The sequence below is a fragment of the Calliphora vicina genome, chromosome 1, assembly GCF_958450345.1.
Source record: "Calliphora vicina chromosome 1, idCalVici1.1, whole genome shotgun sequence".
NCBI classification, from domain to species: Eukaryota; Metazoa; Arthropoda; class Insecta; order Diptera; family Calliphoridae; genus Calliphora; species Calliphora vicina.
The window spans coordinates 38,100,444-38,117,540 of NC_088780.1; the positions used below are offsets into that span (position 1 = coordinate 38,100,444).

The window sequence follows — 17,097 nt, forward strand, 5'->3', positions numbered from 1 at the left end:
TTGTTACGTTTGGAAACAAATAAAAGTAGATGTAATTCTTTTTTTGTTAATACGATGGAGGTGGGAGTGTAATTTATAATAGCAAAGTACCGTCAAGATGAAAGCAGATTTGTCCTTATATATGTAAATAAGATCGTTCCTTCCAGATTTCTTCCTCCAATTTATCCAACAATTGTAGCAGTTATCGTATTCGAAACGCTTCAATTTATGCTCTATACGTCAGTTAGTTCTTATTCTTCAAATATAGCCGATCATTCGTTTCTTTGCCAATAGTTTTCATCTAAACAGCTCCGAGCACTTCCGAATGCAATAATTTTTGACTGAAAAATATTGATTTCCAAACCTTATTAATTGAATGCATTGATAACGCAATAATCCACACAATCGTGTAACGGGAAGCACTCTTTTATTTCACCAGACATCCTAAGAGAATATCACTGTTTGTGGATCAGGAATTTGGATTCCTGTCAAAGCTAGTTTTAAAGCTCACAATGCTCTTCAATGAATGTTCTTTAAGTCAGACAGTTCATCTTCCTCAAAGACAGCCGATCAAAATGTCTGACTAAGCATTATCTTCTCCACAGCTCCGACAGAAATCATGATATTCGATTCCAGCCATTCCGAAACTTTCTTAAATAATTATCAAAATATTAGCTTACTGGTTCGTCTTATGGATTGAGATCCCAAGAATAAATACGATCGTGAATCCCTTCTACATTTCGCCACCCATCATGAGGTGGTATCAGGCATTTGGAATCAGTTGGAAATACAACACAGACGAAGTGTTATGCTCATCTCTACCTGTTTCCCTATAAAATGCGGGTGCATTAGGTGTTGAAGTGACTTTCTTGAAAACACTGGTTCGCCTTATGAATTGAGATCACACGATGGTGTAACCTGAATCCCTTCTCCATTTCGCTACCCAAGAATAAATACGGTCGTGAATCCCTTCTACATTTCGCCACCCATCATGAGGTGGTATCAGGCATTTGGAATCAGTGGGAAATACAACACAGACGAAGTTTTATGCTCATCTCTACCCGTTTCCCTACAAAATGCGGGTGCATTAGGTGTTGAAGTGATTTTCTTGAAAATACTGGTTCGCCTTATGAATTGAAATCCCAAGAATCCACACGTTCGTGTAACCTTAATCCCTTCTCCATTTCGCTACCCATCATGAGATGGTATCAGGCATTTTAAATCCTTGTGAAGTACAACACAGACGATGTGTTAAGTAAGGTAAGGTTTCCAGACAGCCGCGAAGTGAAGAAAAGAACAGCAGCTCACCTGGGTCCAAGCAATAGGTCCCAGTATTGGCCATTAAACTGACTTCGACTTTCCGCGTTTCGCTTTTTCTATTGGTGCAATTTCGAGATGTTCATGCTAAATCGGTTATTATCAGCATCTGAAAATATCACTGTGCCAGAACTAATATTACTAAATCGTTGAGTAAATTATCGAGAATTTAAGACATTCATCAAAAACCTTTTGCACCATTACGCTGGTGTTGATTGGACCAAAGAATTTTCGAGGTACATATTTTGTAGTCAAGTATATTCAATAAAATGCTACAAAAGGTCTTTCAAAGAAACTTTTTAATAAAGAGCAACAACAAATTGGATTTTATTTTCTTGTTTCTTCTTGTTGAAATTATAATTATATGTCTTACTGTACTTTTTCTCGAATAAATAAATTATTAATCAAAATATGAATAACTGCTGTTAAACAAGTGTTTTCACAAAAGACCTTCAGCCAAATGAATAATACTTGTGAATATGTAATAATTAAATGATAAAACTACACATGCAACAGGCTACACATTTTTTCCCAGTGTACACTAACAGTGGGTCACAATAATGCAGCAGGCAATTTGCTATTATAATTTCCTTAAATAGTGAATACAACTTGAAAAAAAAAGAAGTTTCTCTATTCATGATTAACAGTCATCATCAAGGTGAGCAAGTTTTCTAAATATAAGAAATACTAGAACTAAAGTAATTGTGCAAAACTATCTAAGAATTTTGTGTAAAATTCTTTAAGGCAACAACTAGCTAAAGAATACCTCCAAGAGTTTTTAATATATTGCGTAAATGTAGAAAAAACCAGTTGAAAATGTATTAATTATATACATATATTTGTATTAACTGAACTTGAAATAAAAGAAGAAATAAATTAAGACTGATTTTATATTATGATTAAAGCAGGTGTATTTTTATTTATTTAGGTGGTTATTGATAAAATTCGGTTAGTGAACCAAACAAATAAATTAATTTTTTTTTGTTATTGCGTTATTTTTTTTTTTTGCTAAGCTGGCGAAATCAATCCCTGTTTTCACTTGAACTCAATCAGATTTTAATGTCGGTTTATTGACTTTATTTTTGAATTTTTTTAATGCAATTTTTGCAGTTATTTGCAATATTTTCCCTTTTTTTTATTTATTATGATACTTTACAAAATAAATGTGTTTATTTTGTATAAGTTGCACTTGTGATGTACTAAATTGAAGGTTATTAGATGGGTTTGTCAGTGCTTTTGTAACATGATATTGAAATTAAATATGTATGCTTTTTTTGATCAAAACGGTTTTAATATTTTCTTAACTGGAGTTTGTAAAGATTATGGAGAAATGTGTTTTCCGTTACCTTTGTATTCATAGAGAACAGTTTTGGTTGTGATAACCGCTATTTTTTCTAAAGATGAATTTTTTGTTATCGCTTAAAATGTTTGATTGAAGTGACAAAAATTTCTTTTTCTACTAACTTTGTTTATCATAAAGTGAGTTAACGAAATCGTTTAATTTTGGTTTTCCTTAAATTTCTTAAGCTTGAATATTATTTGATTTATTCTGTTAAAAACTGGGCGATTTGTCACTAGTTACAGAATAGAGGTACAAAGGAAGCCAACTCGTAAAAAATATAGTATTTAAAATATGTTGTTTAGTTTCGGTATGGATAAATGTGATTCTTGAAATATTCTTAAAATATCTTTTGAAGAACTGGAAATAAATAATAACAGCATTTCTTCTTTAGGTCCATTTTATTGAACGAATCTCAAACTAAGCAGTATCAATCATAATGAAGTCTTTTTAATGTCCATGATTATTATTATTAAAAGTATGAGAATGAAACGGATCCTCAATCATGCACAGTTTCAGAAAAATTCACATGACGATCTTGAAATATCAACCGATCTTCACGAAATTTGTCCAGTTGGGAATGGCAAAACCCATTAAACAGTATAAAAATGACTTGAACATTGAAAGGAAACCTTGATCAGGATGAGAAAAAGGTCTAATAGATATTGGTAAGGCAAAATAAGTCGAACAACTCTTTCGAAGAGCACCGAACCCTTCTATCAGAAAAGCAGCTCATAAAGTGAAATGCTCAGATTCTTTTGTGCGCACAGCCAAAGCTAATGCTGGGTTGAAGTCGTATAAAGTTCAGAAAGATCCAGATCGCAATGCGGTAAAGAAGCAAAAGAAGAAAACTTATGTACTGGCAACCTTTTCATTCCTAAGTGAATTCACCTGTATTTATTTCAATTCGCCACTGCTGTCACCTTGATAAATACACCCTGGCAAAAACCATTCGTTTTTTACGTCAATGTTGCGGCGAATTTGATCTTTCAGTTCTAGTTGTTTGTGGTTTGTTTACATAAACCTTGACCAAGGCATATTAACAAGGTGAGATGTTTCTTAATTCGCCGTGGTTTAATGTAGGTATTCTGTCAAACTATGTTTATGTTTACATTTGTTATTGTAAATAACATAAATATATTTTAATATTTTAATTCGCCTTGAATTTGACGGGTTGCCGGGACGCTCATCTTGTCAATAAGCCTTGACCTTGTCTTTGAAAAGGCTGTAGAGAAAAAGGTCCTGCAGCGTTAAACCATTAGAGCGAGGCGTCGCAAAATTGAGAAATTATGCGACCGGAATGGTTTGGCCGGCTTCAACATTAGCCAATTGTGACCATAAAAACAAAGTAAGTGATACATTAAAGTTTTCAAGATTTTGATAATAAATTAAAATTAAAAACAATTAAAATTCATTGTTCGCGAGAGTTCCATGGTTAAAATCATAGAGAAATACACATAAGCGGAAACTATAAAAATCAATCTCAAACAAAAATATTACTCAAAAAAATTACACCTACGATTATTTTTGACAACTGAGTTAGGTCTTTGACAGGAGTGTTTCCAATATATGGTTAAAATTGTCTATGTTTGCACTAAATAAATGTCAAAGGATGACAGCTCAATTATTGACATTTTATCTTTTTGGCAACTCTTTATTTAAAGAACATTGGTTCGAAATGTATAAAATAAACCCCGTTTTTAAATCAAATGACTGTATAAAATTATAGTATAATTAAGTTTAGTGATTGTCCAACATCATACTGGTAATTTGTTGTTATTTTCTGCCGCTGATAAGCCAATCCAATCCTTCGTTATTTTTCTTTTCATACAAATAAATTGTTTTTCATAAATAAATAAATATGAAAGTACATACATATTTATTTATAAATAAATGTTTGTACATTGAATATTATTGCTCATCAATTCAATTGAAAATTTGCTTTTGTTGTCTGTAACTGTCAAATGAAAATATTTCTTTGAAAACATTGTTGAAAACATCAGTCCGTCAATTGCCGGTATTTGTACGATAAAGAATATTAAGGGTAATCACAGTTATAGATTTAAGTAAACATGCAAACATGAAAATTGTATACAAATTGGGAATTTGAGAATGTATTTAAATTACTGTCATCACATATCTATATATGTAAATCGTTTTTAACTCAAGTTTCATTTGATCAACATTAAAAAATTTTAAGTATATTTTATGTTCTTAATTTCTCATAATTTGTGTGTTTATTTTATTTTTTTGTTAATATTTTTCATGATTACACATAATAAAATATGATGATATAAAGTTGGATAAATCATATTTATATCAGCTATAAAAAAGTTTAAAATTAACTCAGCTCATACAAATTAATTAAGCTAATTATTTTAAATAATTTCACATTCCAAGTTAATTAATTTTAAACAAAAGATTTCAAACAATTCATAAACTTTTATTACATGATAAAATCTGCCACACCATTTGATCTGCATTAAATTACAATTACAATCATGTTGATATTAATAAGTACTTTTTGATATAAAAAGAGATAAAATGTTTAATCATTGTGGTCGTATAAATACGAAAATAAAAGATTTAGTAAAGGATGTTTTCTTAAGTCTGATAGAACTCGAAATTTTCAATTTTAACACAAAAATGTAAATTATAATTAAAAAAAAAATGGTTTTATTCGAAACATCAATACATGGCATTAACATTTGAAAATCCAAATCTAAAATTCGATTTAAGTTATCTTAGGTACTGATTTAAGATAATTAACACCCCACCTCTGTAAATTAAATTACTTATTGTCATTTTGTTGACAGGTGAAATAATAAAGGGAACTTAAAAAAAAAAAAAACATTTGAAAATGATTTCGGGCATATATGGCTATCGCGGCTGTTCTTGACGAAGCTCATTCTGAACGGCCAATTTTGAGCCACATTTTCGAGTATTGCTGGCACAAATAACACAAACAATGTTGGCCTCCAATGAATCAATTGTCAGCATAAACCAGTGAGATCACGTGGCCCCACAGGAAATAATCGAGAGTTGTCAAATCGCATGATCTTTGAGGACAATTGACAGATCCATTTCTCGAAATCAAGTTATCGCCAAATTTTGATTTCAATAAATCGGTGGTTGTGGTCTCCGTATGGCATGTAGCGCTATCCTGTTGAAACCACATTTTTCCTGGATAAATGTCATCCATATTTTCAAACAAAAAATCATTGATCATGGTTAGGTAAAGATCTCCATCGAGAGTTGTCAAATCGCATGATCTTTGAGGACAATTGACAGGCCCATTTCTCGAAATCAAGTTATCGCCAAATTTTGAATTCAATAAATCGGTGGTTGGGGTCGCCGTATGGCACGTAGCATCACACAGTGCACTGCAGTGGTATGAGAATAAAAAAAGAGGGAAATAAATCTGTAACTTCTAAACCATTACGCCGATTTGAATGAAATTTCACATGCGCAAAGAGGAAGTGTAGTCGAGTTTAAGTTTTGAACTTGGACCTCATGACCCCACCAGGAGCGGGACCAGGGGTTCCCAAAGTAGGACACCTCGGGTATGTTCAATTTTTAAAATGATCCTATTTCTTCGTTTGTGTTCCGATTTAAAAAAAATTACACATACAGAATCTTCTCGTCGAGCACTACAACCTCGTCGTAGCTATCAATTATCTCTTATAGCTTTGGAGATATTCGCATTTGAAAATTTAATTTTCAACATTTTTACCCACCCTACACCAGTTTTTTGGTGACCGCGGTTCCAAATATTCTCCGATTTTTCTTTTATAGAATTAACAATTGATCTATATATCAAATAAAGAAGTGTTTAAAAATCATGACTGAGTCCAAAGTTACATGCATTTGAATATAAAAAAAATTAAAAAAGGCGATTTTTCGCAATTATTTTGGGAAAATTTTAAAAACAATTTAGAAAAAAAATTTTATTTTGTTTAAATAAAAATATTTAAAAAAAAATATTTTTAAGTATAATTTGGTGAAGGTTATATAAGATTCGGCACAGCCGAATATAGCTCTCTTATTAGTTTTTATCTAAAATAATTAGCATAGGAAACTTACCACTTTAATCTAAAAACAAGATTTGTGGGAAATCATAATCGAAATATAATTTGTCTGTAATTTAAAAGACCAGACTATTAACAATCGGTTTGAAAGACAATGAACTGAAAATTATACAATGTATGTGATGAGATTTTTTTCCCAATAATTATTCTTTGGTATCGTCTCAGAAGTTTGGCTAATAAAAATTTTACAAATTTATGTAAATTCCTCAAACAATTTATCTGTATTTGCTATTTGAATTCCTTGGATATCAGTAAAACTGCAATTCTTGCCAATAATTTGTACAATAAGCCACTAATTTTTACTGTTGCTCAATTTTCGGAATAAAATAAGTTCTGAGAATTTTTGTTATCAGGAAAATTTAAAATTTCACATGATTTCTATTACACATTTTATAAACGTGTAGCAGTGCCCAATGAGAAAGTATTGAATACAATTTTAAAATAAAGATCAACAAGTAAGAGCTATGTATTCGACTGTGCTGGATCTTATATACCCACCAAGTATACTTAGGATAAATATTATAAAAACAATATTTTGGTTAACAAATTTAATGAAAAAAATTTTGGGAAAATACTATTTTAGTAATTAATCAAAATGTTGATGAAAAAAAATGTTTGGTAAAAAACTATTTTTGTTGAAAAACAAGTAAGAGTGCTATATTCGGCTGTGCCGAATCTTATATACCCTTCACCAAATTATACTTCAAAATAAAAATTTTAAATATTTTTAGGTAAACAAAATTTTTTTTTTAATTTTTTGGAAAAATTTTTTTTTTTTTTTAAAAATTAAAAATTTTTTTTTTAATATTTAGCGAAATAAAACTTTTGGTGAAAAAAAATTCGGGTTAAAAAATTGTTTGACCCATTGTAGGTCAAACTTACTATCCATATTGTCTATATTAATGACTTAGTAATCCAGATATAGGTCAAAAATAGATCAATCGAGGTTGTAATGGTTTCCTTATATATCTCAGCCATTTGTGAACCGATTTTCTCGATTTTAAATAGCAACCAAGCCGGAAGAAAGACAGACAGACAGACGGACATGGCTTAGTCGACTCCGCTATCTATAAGGATCCAGAATATATATACTTTATAGGGTCGGAAAATTATATTGTGGAAATTACAAACAAGCGCAACTAATTAAGTGTTGTCATTGTTTTTCCACCTCCTTTTATAAGAATTCGGACAGAGTGCCGAATAAATAAGGGTGATAATAGATAGAATCCGTTGTCAGATACAGATATGATGCTTTCATATAGCTCTCTAGCTGTATGAAGTATCATTCAAAATTTTACCTTTAACCACGAAAGTGACATGGAAACCTGGTCCGATTTTGGTAAACAAATTACAGCTTAGAAAAAGTACGAGTATATCACTGAAAAAATGTAAATATTTGCCAAGACACCTTTAAATTAAATCGATTTATTTCAATATAATTTCTATATTTTGAACAGAAAAATGCTGGATGCTTTAATTGAATATTTTATGAATAATATTTGTCGCCCTATCACTTTTTCTAATTCTAGAAAAAAAACGTATTTTTAATGTGTGGCTTATCAATCATTAGTTATTGAAAAAATAAATGTGATTTTAGCTTATTATACATTTTGTCATCATTTGAAAAATCCCCATTATTTTAAATATATTTTTTTGTTTCTATGTATTATTTAAATAATGTGAATGTAATTTAACTATTTTAGTAATTTAGTATTCTATTCATAGACAAATTAAGAAAACAAAAGATATAAAATCCAGCTTTGAAACTTTTAAAATTGGGTACTTTTTGCAAAGAAAACAAAGTGAACATGATAATGAAAAATTAAATATTTTGTACAGATGTAAAAATGCACATCATGAAAACTTTTTAAACTTAATATTATTTATATATTTTGTTATTTATGGTTACAAATGCATCAGACATATCGTTATCAAAAACGTCAAAAGGTTTTAACTGAAATTGTAATAAATTTACAGAGTTAGGGAAAATAAATATTCGAAAGAAGATAAAATTCCATGTTATTAAATATTTTATTTAGCTTGACTACTCACTCCCACACTTATTTCAGTTAATAAACAAAGAGCATACTGTAATTAAAAAAATTATTGCAATAAATTGCACTTGATTTATTTAATAAAACCTAGATTTTAACCTTTTATAGTTATGTGACAAGTTGCTTTTCATCTGGCGATATAGCTACACTAAAATCCCATGAAAATAAACAGCCATAAAACGGTACAAAAACAAAAGTATTTATCGCACTGGCATTTCCTTTTTGACTCTGATAAACTGTAAACTACTTAGTAGAGAAACAAAATAATTAAGGGAAATTTAGTTTTAAATTTTACTTGGAAATATTTTAAATTAATGGCGTTTTATTTTTATTTTGTTATCATTGTTGTTGTTTTTCTTTTTCAGATTTTTACTTCAAACGTACGAGTATGTCATCAAATGATGCCTATAATCGCAGTGAAGAACAAAATGGAGGCAATGGTTCGGTTGCATCATTTAGCGGTAGCACAGCGCCGAGCACAAGCAAACAAGACACACAGGCACCGCAACAGATAGTACCGAATGAAGAGACACATTTAAGGGGCGGTTCAAAGCAGGCATATTTCAGTGATGAAAAAGTTTTGATACCCGAATCAGTACAGGTATGTTAAATTAAGCAAACATCATTTGAAATTGTTTTCTAATATATTGTTGTGTTTGTTAATGTAGATGGGTTTCAGTTGGCGCAAATTATGGGCCTTCACAGGGCCCGGTTTTCTAATGTCAATTGCGTATCTTGATCCGGGTAACATTGAATCTGATTTACAAAGTGGTGCAGCAGCAAAATATAAAATTCTCTGGGTGTTATTGTGGGCGACCGTGTTGGGTTTACTAATGCAACGCTTGGCTGCAAGGTAATTTAAAAAAACCTCAAACACTTACACTCATTTAAAATGATTTATTATTTTTTTATTGCTTTTCTTTAAACATTCAAATCACTCCGCCAGACTGGGTGTTGTAACTGGCCTTCATTTAGCTGAGATGTGCTATCGTCAGTATAAAAGAGTACCACGTTTTATTTTATGGATTATGATTGAAATTGCCATCATTGGTTCCGATATGCAAGAGGTCATTGGTACGGCAATTGCCATATATTTACTATCGAATAAAGTGTAAGTTTATTTGTTATTATTATAATTTATTTAATTTATTATTCACAGTACAACTTTTATTAATAAATAATGATTTATTTTATTTTCTTTCTATAGGGTGCCTTTGTGGGGCGGTGTACTGATAACAATTATCGACACATTTACGTTTTTGTTCTTAGATAAATATGGTCTGCGAAAATTGGAATTTCTATTCGGTCTTCTTATCACTGTTATGGCTGTGACATTTGGCTATGAGGTATTTTTATATTTATAAACACTAATTACACTTTTTAAAAGATTTAATCTGAATTTAAATGAATTTATGATTTTTCATAATTTATGTTTTATGTTTTTATAAGATTATCTATCATGTCTTTGAAAAAGCTCACGTATTTTTAATTTATATGTATCTAATATAAAGAGCTTAAAATAGTCTTATCTATAGTGTGATAGTGTTTGGAAAAAAAAACAAACACAAACTGCTAAGCGTTTTGCTTGTCTGCTGATACACACAGAATCTCTGTCGGGAACCAATCCCACAATCCACTGATTGATAGTCCAGCACACTATGTTGTTGTTGTAGCAGCATGAACAATTTTACAATAATCAATCTGGATGTTCTGGGGTTCTGCATGTTGTTCAAGTCCAAGAAATTGTGCTACTTCAACAGAATGAGTCCATAAATCCATAGGACTGAGTGAAGTAGGATTGGCTGAAAGTTAAATATTTGAAGGGTGTCATGGGGACCCTGACCACATACTGGGCATAAGTTAAGGAAGGCATTAAGTCTGTTGCTCCATTATGATCTAAGTTGTGCCAGAACGAGGCAGAATCTTCTCGGCGTCTGCTATCGGTGGTGGGCTACCTCCAAGTACGACATTCATACGGTATCCTGCTACCGCGGAATGATGGCATCTCTGTGAATGTCGTTCAAAGCTGTCACATACGAGCGGCGATCAAATGGATCCTGCACATACCTCTGTATGCTCTCCTCGTATTTCCGTAGGTCCTCCTCCGGTGACATCCCAGAAAGAACTGTTGCGTCAACATGACGTTGTGTTGCTTGACCCGTAGAACCTTGGTTTCCTCGTGAAGGTGGTGTTCCGAGGTAATTTGAAAGCAGCCTTTGACGGTCCTTAAGGCTGCGTTTTGACAGCTTTGAATATTTCTGCACTGGGTATCACTCAACGAAGGCGACCACACTGGAGCAGCATAGTTGACCACTGACCGACCAATCATCTTGTAGATAGCTAGCAAGGTTTCTTTGTCCACACCACAAGTACTGTCGACTAGTGCTTTGAGGACCTTGTTCCTATTTCGCAGTTTATGCGTGATTGCAGTGGCGTGTGCTGAGGAGGTAAAAAGGCTATCAAATGTGACACCCAAGATTTACGGGTGGTTCACTGTCGGAATTATTCGGTTACATGCAGTGAAGAAATTGTGAATTTCATTGAGATAACCATTTACCATACCGCAAAGCTCATCAACGTTGTGACCTGTTGCCAATATAGTGCAGTCGTCCGAATACGTGATTATCACCACGCCTTGTGGGGGCACTGGGAATTTAGAGAGGTAAAAGTTAAACAGTAGCGGCGTCAGGACCCCGCCCTGAGGGACTCCTTGTTGAAATCTACGGGGTTTTGAGCATTTGTCTGCTCAAAATTTGTTTCTATGCTTATACGTTTTTGAAATCACTAGATTTACATTGTGTTTTCAAACAGAATCAGTCCGAATTATCAAAATATATTCACCAAATAATCCTAGATTATCCGTAACTCGTAATTCGAATAATTTTTTTCTTTCAAATCGAATTAGACAATCAATAATCCTCTTGTTTTTTTTTTTGGAAATGTTAAAATTCTATAAATATTTTCTAAAAACACTTAAAACTTAAAATAATTTACATATTTAAATGTTGAGTTTCAATTTGAAAATATAAAAATTTTCCATTGAATTGTATTTCTTTTGCAATTTTTTCCGCAAAAATAAACACATATTCTTTCTTATCTTTAAATATTTTACAATTTAAATATTTTATGTGACTACACCTGTCACACCGACCTTTATTGCCAGTTTGTATTCTATTTTCCAAAGAAGTTGTCATATTGTTATCTATACCTTGGAAATAAGATACAAACTACTATTATTATTTTAAATTTACTTTGATGCTTACTAACTAATTATATGATAGTTATTTTGTTGCATACCCTACAATATTTAGATTAATGTGTAAAGTTTATGACAAAATGTGTAATGATTTTAAAACAAAGATAGTTTTAAATGAAACGTTAAAAAGTTTATTTTGTTCTTCATACCGGGCAGAGGACTTGGTAATTGCTGATAAACAATTAGGTTCTTTTTACTGCATTTTCATTCATTCTGTTGGGAGTCTGTGGCTTGTTCAAAACCTCACTGATCAAATTAAATCGGGCGAAAACGAATTTTTCAAAATTTCCCTCATCACTCGAGCTATCAGTGCCATTCTATCTTATGTTGGTAAAACATGTCCTCCAGTCCCAAGCTATCTATTTGCGTCAATAAAAACTCGTTAAACGTATATAACACACCATATATTGACTTTCAGGGCATACAATGGGTCCTCATAAATGATACTGGATTCTCAGTACACCAGAATCACAATTTTTATACCCTTCACCTTCGTGAGAAGGGTATATATGTAAGTTTGTCATTCCGTCTGTAAAATCCACAATATAATTTTCCGACCCTATAAAGTCCTTATAGATAGCTGAGTCGATTAAGCCATGTCCGTCTGTCTGTCTGTCTGTTGAAATCAATTTTCTGAAGACCCCAGATATCTTCGGGATCCAAATCTTCAATAATTCTGTCAGACATGCTTTCAAGAAGTTTCCTATTTAAAATTAGCAAAATCGGTCCACAAATGGCTGAGATATGAAGAAAAAACCACGATTACCTCGATTTTTGACCTATATCTGGATTACTAAGTCATAAATATAGACAATCTGGATATCTAATGATAGATATTTCAAAGACCATTGCAACGACGTAACGTAGGTCCATAGTAAGTTGGACTACAATGTGTCAAAATCGGAAAAAATATTTTTTAACCCGAATTTTTTTTGTTACCAAAAGTTTTTTTTAAAAAAAATAGAAAAAACAAAAAAAAAATTTAGTTTAAAAAAAAAAATTTCAAAAACAATTGGAAAAAAGATTTTTCCCAAAAAATTAAAAAACAACTTTGGAAAAAAAAATAAATTTTGTTTACCTTAAAATATTTAAAATTTTTATTTTGAAGATTTGGTGAAGGGTATATAAGATTCGGCGCAGCCGATATAGCTCTCTTACTTGTTTTTTATGAAAATTGTCTTAACAATAAATATCAATCGAATATCGTCAAAATTATTCAGTAAAAAACGTTCCAGGATATTTCGCGATCTTAAGGAACTTCGAATTTTCTATTTTCATTAGAAAAGGAAATAAAAACTGCAAAGGGCAGAAAAAAGGGCAACATTTTGACAGAAAAAAATAAATTTATTGAAAGACAATTTAAAATTTAATAAATTTATATATACTAGACTAATCAAATACTTCATTTATGATGACATTTTTAGAAAAGAACATTCGAGTTTTGCCTTTCATAAGAAAATGACATAAAAAGTGTAAAGGGCGGAAAAGGGGCAACATTTTGAAAGAGAAATTTGAACTGCGGCCACACTAACCAATTTAACATACTTTGTCCCTTTAGGATTAAACTTTGAAGAAAATAATATTACAGTATTTCCCTTCATTAGAAAAGGTTTAAAAAAGAGCAAAGGTCACACAAAATTGGAACTTTTATCAAGCCAATTTAAAATTTAATAAGTTTGAACTACATTAATAAATTTTTATAACAAATTTTTACATGAAATTATAAAATTATAATGAAAAATAAATATCTTTTCAGTACGTGGTTTCGGCTCCCAATCAAGGTGAGGTTTTGGAAGGTATGTTTGTGCCCTGGTGTAAAGATTGCAACTCAGAAGTTTTACTGCAGGCAGTAGGCGTAGTGGGTGCAGTTATTATGCCACACAATTTATATTTACATTCAGCTTTGGTCAAGGTAATTACAAACAAATAAAAACAATAAATAGATTAAAACACATTCAAGAAACCAATTTAAAAAAAGCAATTAATATGGCACGTTTTCCAATTTTATTACAGTCTCGTGATGTTGATCGTCGTCAGCCCCAAAAAGTACGCGAAGCTAATTATTATTTCTTCATTGAAGCTTCGGTCGCCTTGTTTGTTTCATTCATTATCAATTTATTTGTGGTGGCGGTCTTTGCCCATGGCATGTATGGTAAAACCAATAATGATGTGGTAAGTTGGAATAAAATGTAAACATTAAATGAGGAATAATTAATTTAAAAAAAATGTTTTTTTTTATTATTTAGCTACAAATTTGTCAAAATCAAAGTATGTATGAAGATGCCAAACATTCATTTGTGGACAATCAAAATGGAACTGCCATCATTGATGCGGATTTATACAAGAGTGGTTTGTTTTTGGGCTGCACATTTGGTGTGGCCGCCATGTATATTTGGGGTGTGGGCATTTTGGCCGCTGGTCAATCATCTACCATGACTGGTACCTATGCTGGCCAGTTCTCCATGGAGGGCTTTTTGAATTTGCAATGGCCACGCTGGCGTCGTGTTTTGTTCACCCGTTTGATTGCCATTGTGCCCACCTTTTTCTTGGCTCTATTCAGTAAAATGGAAGATTTAACAAATATGAATGATATTTTGAATGCGGTTATGTCGCTGCAACTGCCGTTTGCTGCCATACCAACGATAGCATTTACGTCGTGTGCGGCTATAATGGGTGAATTTGTTAATGGAATGTGAGTATTGATGGTTTTTTTTAGTTATTTCGAGAGATAACTTTTGGTGAAAATGTTGTGATATATGGAAGATCATTCAAAGCTAATTTAAAGAAATGATTATAAAAAATATTGGTGCAAATTAGCTGCTGTATCGGTCGTAAGATTTAATATGCATTTTGAACCATATATCAAAATCTAAATTGATTATCCAAACAAAATGTAATTTCGATAATGGAAAAGGATAAATTCTACCGATTTGCGAAGATAAAATTTAGAATCGAGAACTATTGATTAATCAATTGAATAATGAGAACATTTGATTAGTCGATTAATCACACATCCCTAATTACAATTTTATACACAAAACTCTCAGCACAAATTATTACAGATATGAAGCAAATGACAGTTCTCCAAAAAGTAATATCGAACCGTATGGTTATTTTGACGTTCTACAGCAACCTTTCAATGGTTGTGCGAGAGAAAAAATAAAATTTTCTATAGACAACGAGTGTGATACGTATTTGTCCCCCTTTCCAAACTACAACAATTTTGACATTTTCTTTTGTTTATTTTCTATTGCATTTATACTGGAACCAGCTGATTCATATCTCTCAGTTTTGAAATAATTTTCATATTTAATCTCTACGCAATTTTGTTTCGTTCTCTCTCGTTATTTAAAATTTTTCTTTGATATTAATTAATATTATTTTTCTTTTTTTCTCCCTTCTTTTTCAGTGCCAATAAAATTATTTCAATATTATTGACAATTGTTGTTATTGCTGTTAATTTATATTTTGTTATTAATCAAGTTGAGGCTTTAAAAATTGAAGGTGGAATTTTAGCTGTAGTTTGTAAGTGTTTCTTTAAAAAAAAATTCATTTCAAATATTTGTCTTAATTCAATTTGTTCATTATTCTCTTTAGGTATATTTGCCATTTTATATTTATTATTTAATTTATATCTTGTGATACATATGGCCGCATGTATGGGCAATAAAACTCTTATGAATAGTCGGGTAAGTACGAAATATTTATAAATTAACAAAAAAATTAATTTAAAATAAGTAAGGTTCGACTTAAACTCAATCACTTATTGAATGGTTTTGAATTTTTATATAGTTTGGGAATGCCAAATGAATTAGCCTTAAATCCATTCATTGATTCAAATTGAAAAGTTTTGATTTGTTGCAGATTAGGCTGAATGTTGGATTCGGTTCGAAAAAAAGGTTTAAGTCGGACTCTAATGTTTTTCATTATATAAAAAAATAATACAATTCACTGATGTTTACTCACTTTTGACGCCCATAGAAGTATAGATTAAACTACTGCAGAGAATCCGAGATTTATTTGAAAAATTTCTAAAATGTTAAATTTTTTAAAATCTTTTAATTAAATCGTTACATTAGAAATGTTGAATGCGTGAATTAAAATGTCAAGAACATAAAAACTATTTAAAATCTTTTCTTTAGAAAATATAATAAATCATCATTTTAAGCAGGCTGAGGCTATTTTCTTTTAGTTTTTTAAAATTTTAATAGCTTTTAATATCTATGCATAAGGAAACCTTAGTATTATTAAATCATTCTATGATTCAATTCATTCAACAACAAAATACTTATTTTTTTAATATTCCTTTAATTCTCAGAAAATTATGGTAGCCGGCATTTAAATTGATTTAAAATTTCAACTTTTTCATACGAATCTAATGACAATTATTAAATGTAACATTTAAATATAAAATTTATAACTGACATGTGTATTAAAACCTTTTTGTCAAGTGTATGATAGATAAAAGTTCTACTGTTGGCAGTCACGTATCTGATAACATAAATTATTTATGATAAACTGCGATTTTCTTACATTGAAAAAATAAATTAACAGCAAAACAGTTGCTAAGTAAAACATTTTTTTTCATTTCGCAATTATCTATTCAGCATTAGCTCTAATACTCTCAAGTTGACAAGTATTTTTACATATTAAGTCAGATATTTTAAAATTTAATTAATTCATCATTTTTGATTTTGTAAACAAGCTGTGTTGCCACGATAACGAAAGTAAACAAGAAATTACACGTGCCAAATTTTGACATAAATATCATTCAACTGATAAGAGATAAAAGATGAAAGAAAAAACATGTGTAATAGTGAAAATTAAAAGAATTTGATTTATTTTATCAAATTGTTGATAACACTTTGTAATATTAAAGTTTAATAAATTTGAATGGGTTATTTATTTTGGGTTTTAGATTTTGGTAGAGCAAAATAAGAGGGTGGCTAAACATTTGTTAAATTTTAAGATGTTTCAAAATTTGTTTTGATGCTGGAACTGTTTGGTGTTTGAAATTATACAGCGAATAAGTTTGATGGTTAAAAAATATAATAGTTAATTTGT

General features: G+C 30.8%; 1 protein-coding gene across 5 annotated transcripts in view; it reads left to right on the forward strand.

Annotated features, from left to right (window-relative positions):
• Window positions 1–17,097, forward strand: part of Mvl (Malvolio) — a 46,374-nt gene that overhangs the window by 7,113 nt on the left and 22,164 nt on the right. For all 5 annotated transcript variants that reach the window (XM_065509208.1, XM_065509222.1, XM_065509229.1 and 2 more), the window contains exons 2-10: window positions 9,143–9,378; window positions 9,446–9,630; window positions 9,724–9,888; window positions 9,985–10,123; window positions 13,790–13,945; window positions 14,047–14,205; window positions 14,280–14,725; window positions 15,443–15,558; window positions 15,631–15,722. In XM_065509208.1, the coding sequence (XP_065365280.1) occupies window positions 9,166–9,378; window positions 9,446–9,630; window positions 9,724–9,888; window positions 9,985–10,123; window positions 13,790–13,945; window positions 14,047–14,205; window positions 14,280–14,725; window positions 15,443–15,558; window positions 15,631–15,722 (1,671 nt within the window). In that variant the 5' untranslated portion in view covers window positions 9,143–9,165. The remainder of the gene's footprint in view (window positions 1–9,142; window positions 9,379–9,445; window positions 9,631–9,723; window positions 9,889–9,984; window positions 10,124–13,789; window positions 13,946–14,046; window positions 14,206–14,279; window positions 14,726–15,442; window positions 15,559–15,630; window positions 15,723–17,097) is intronic.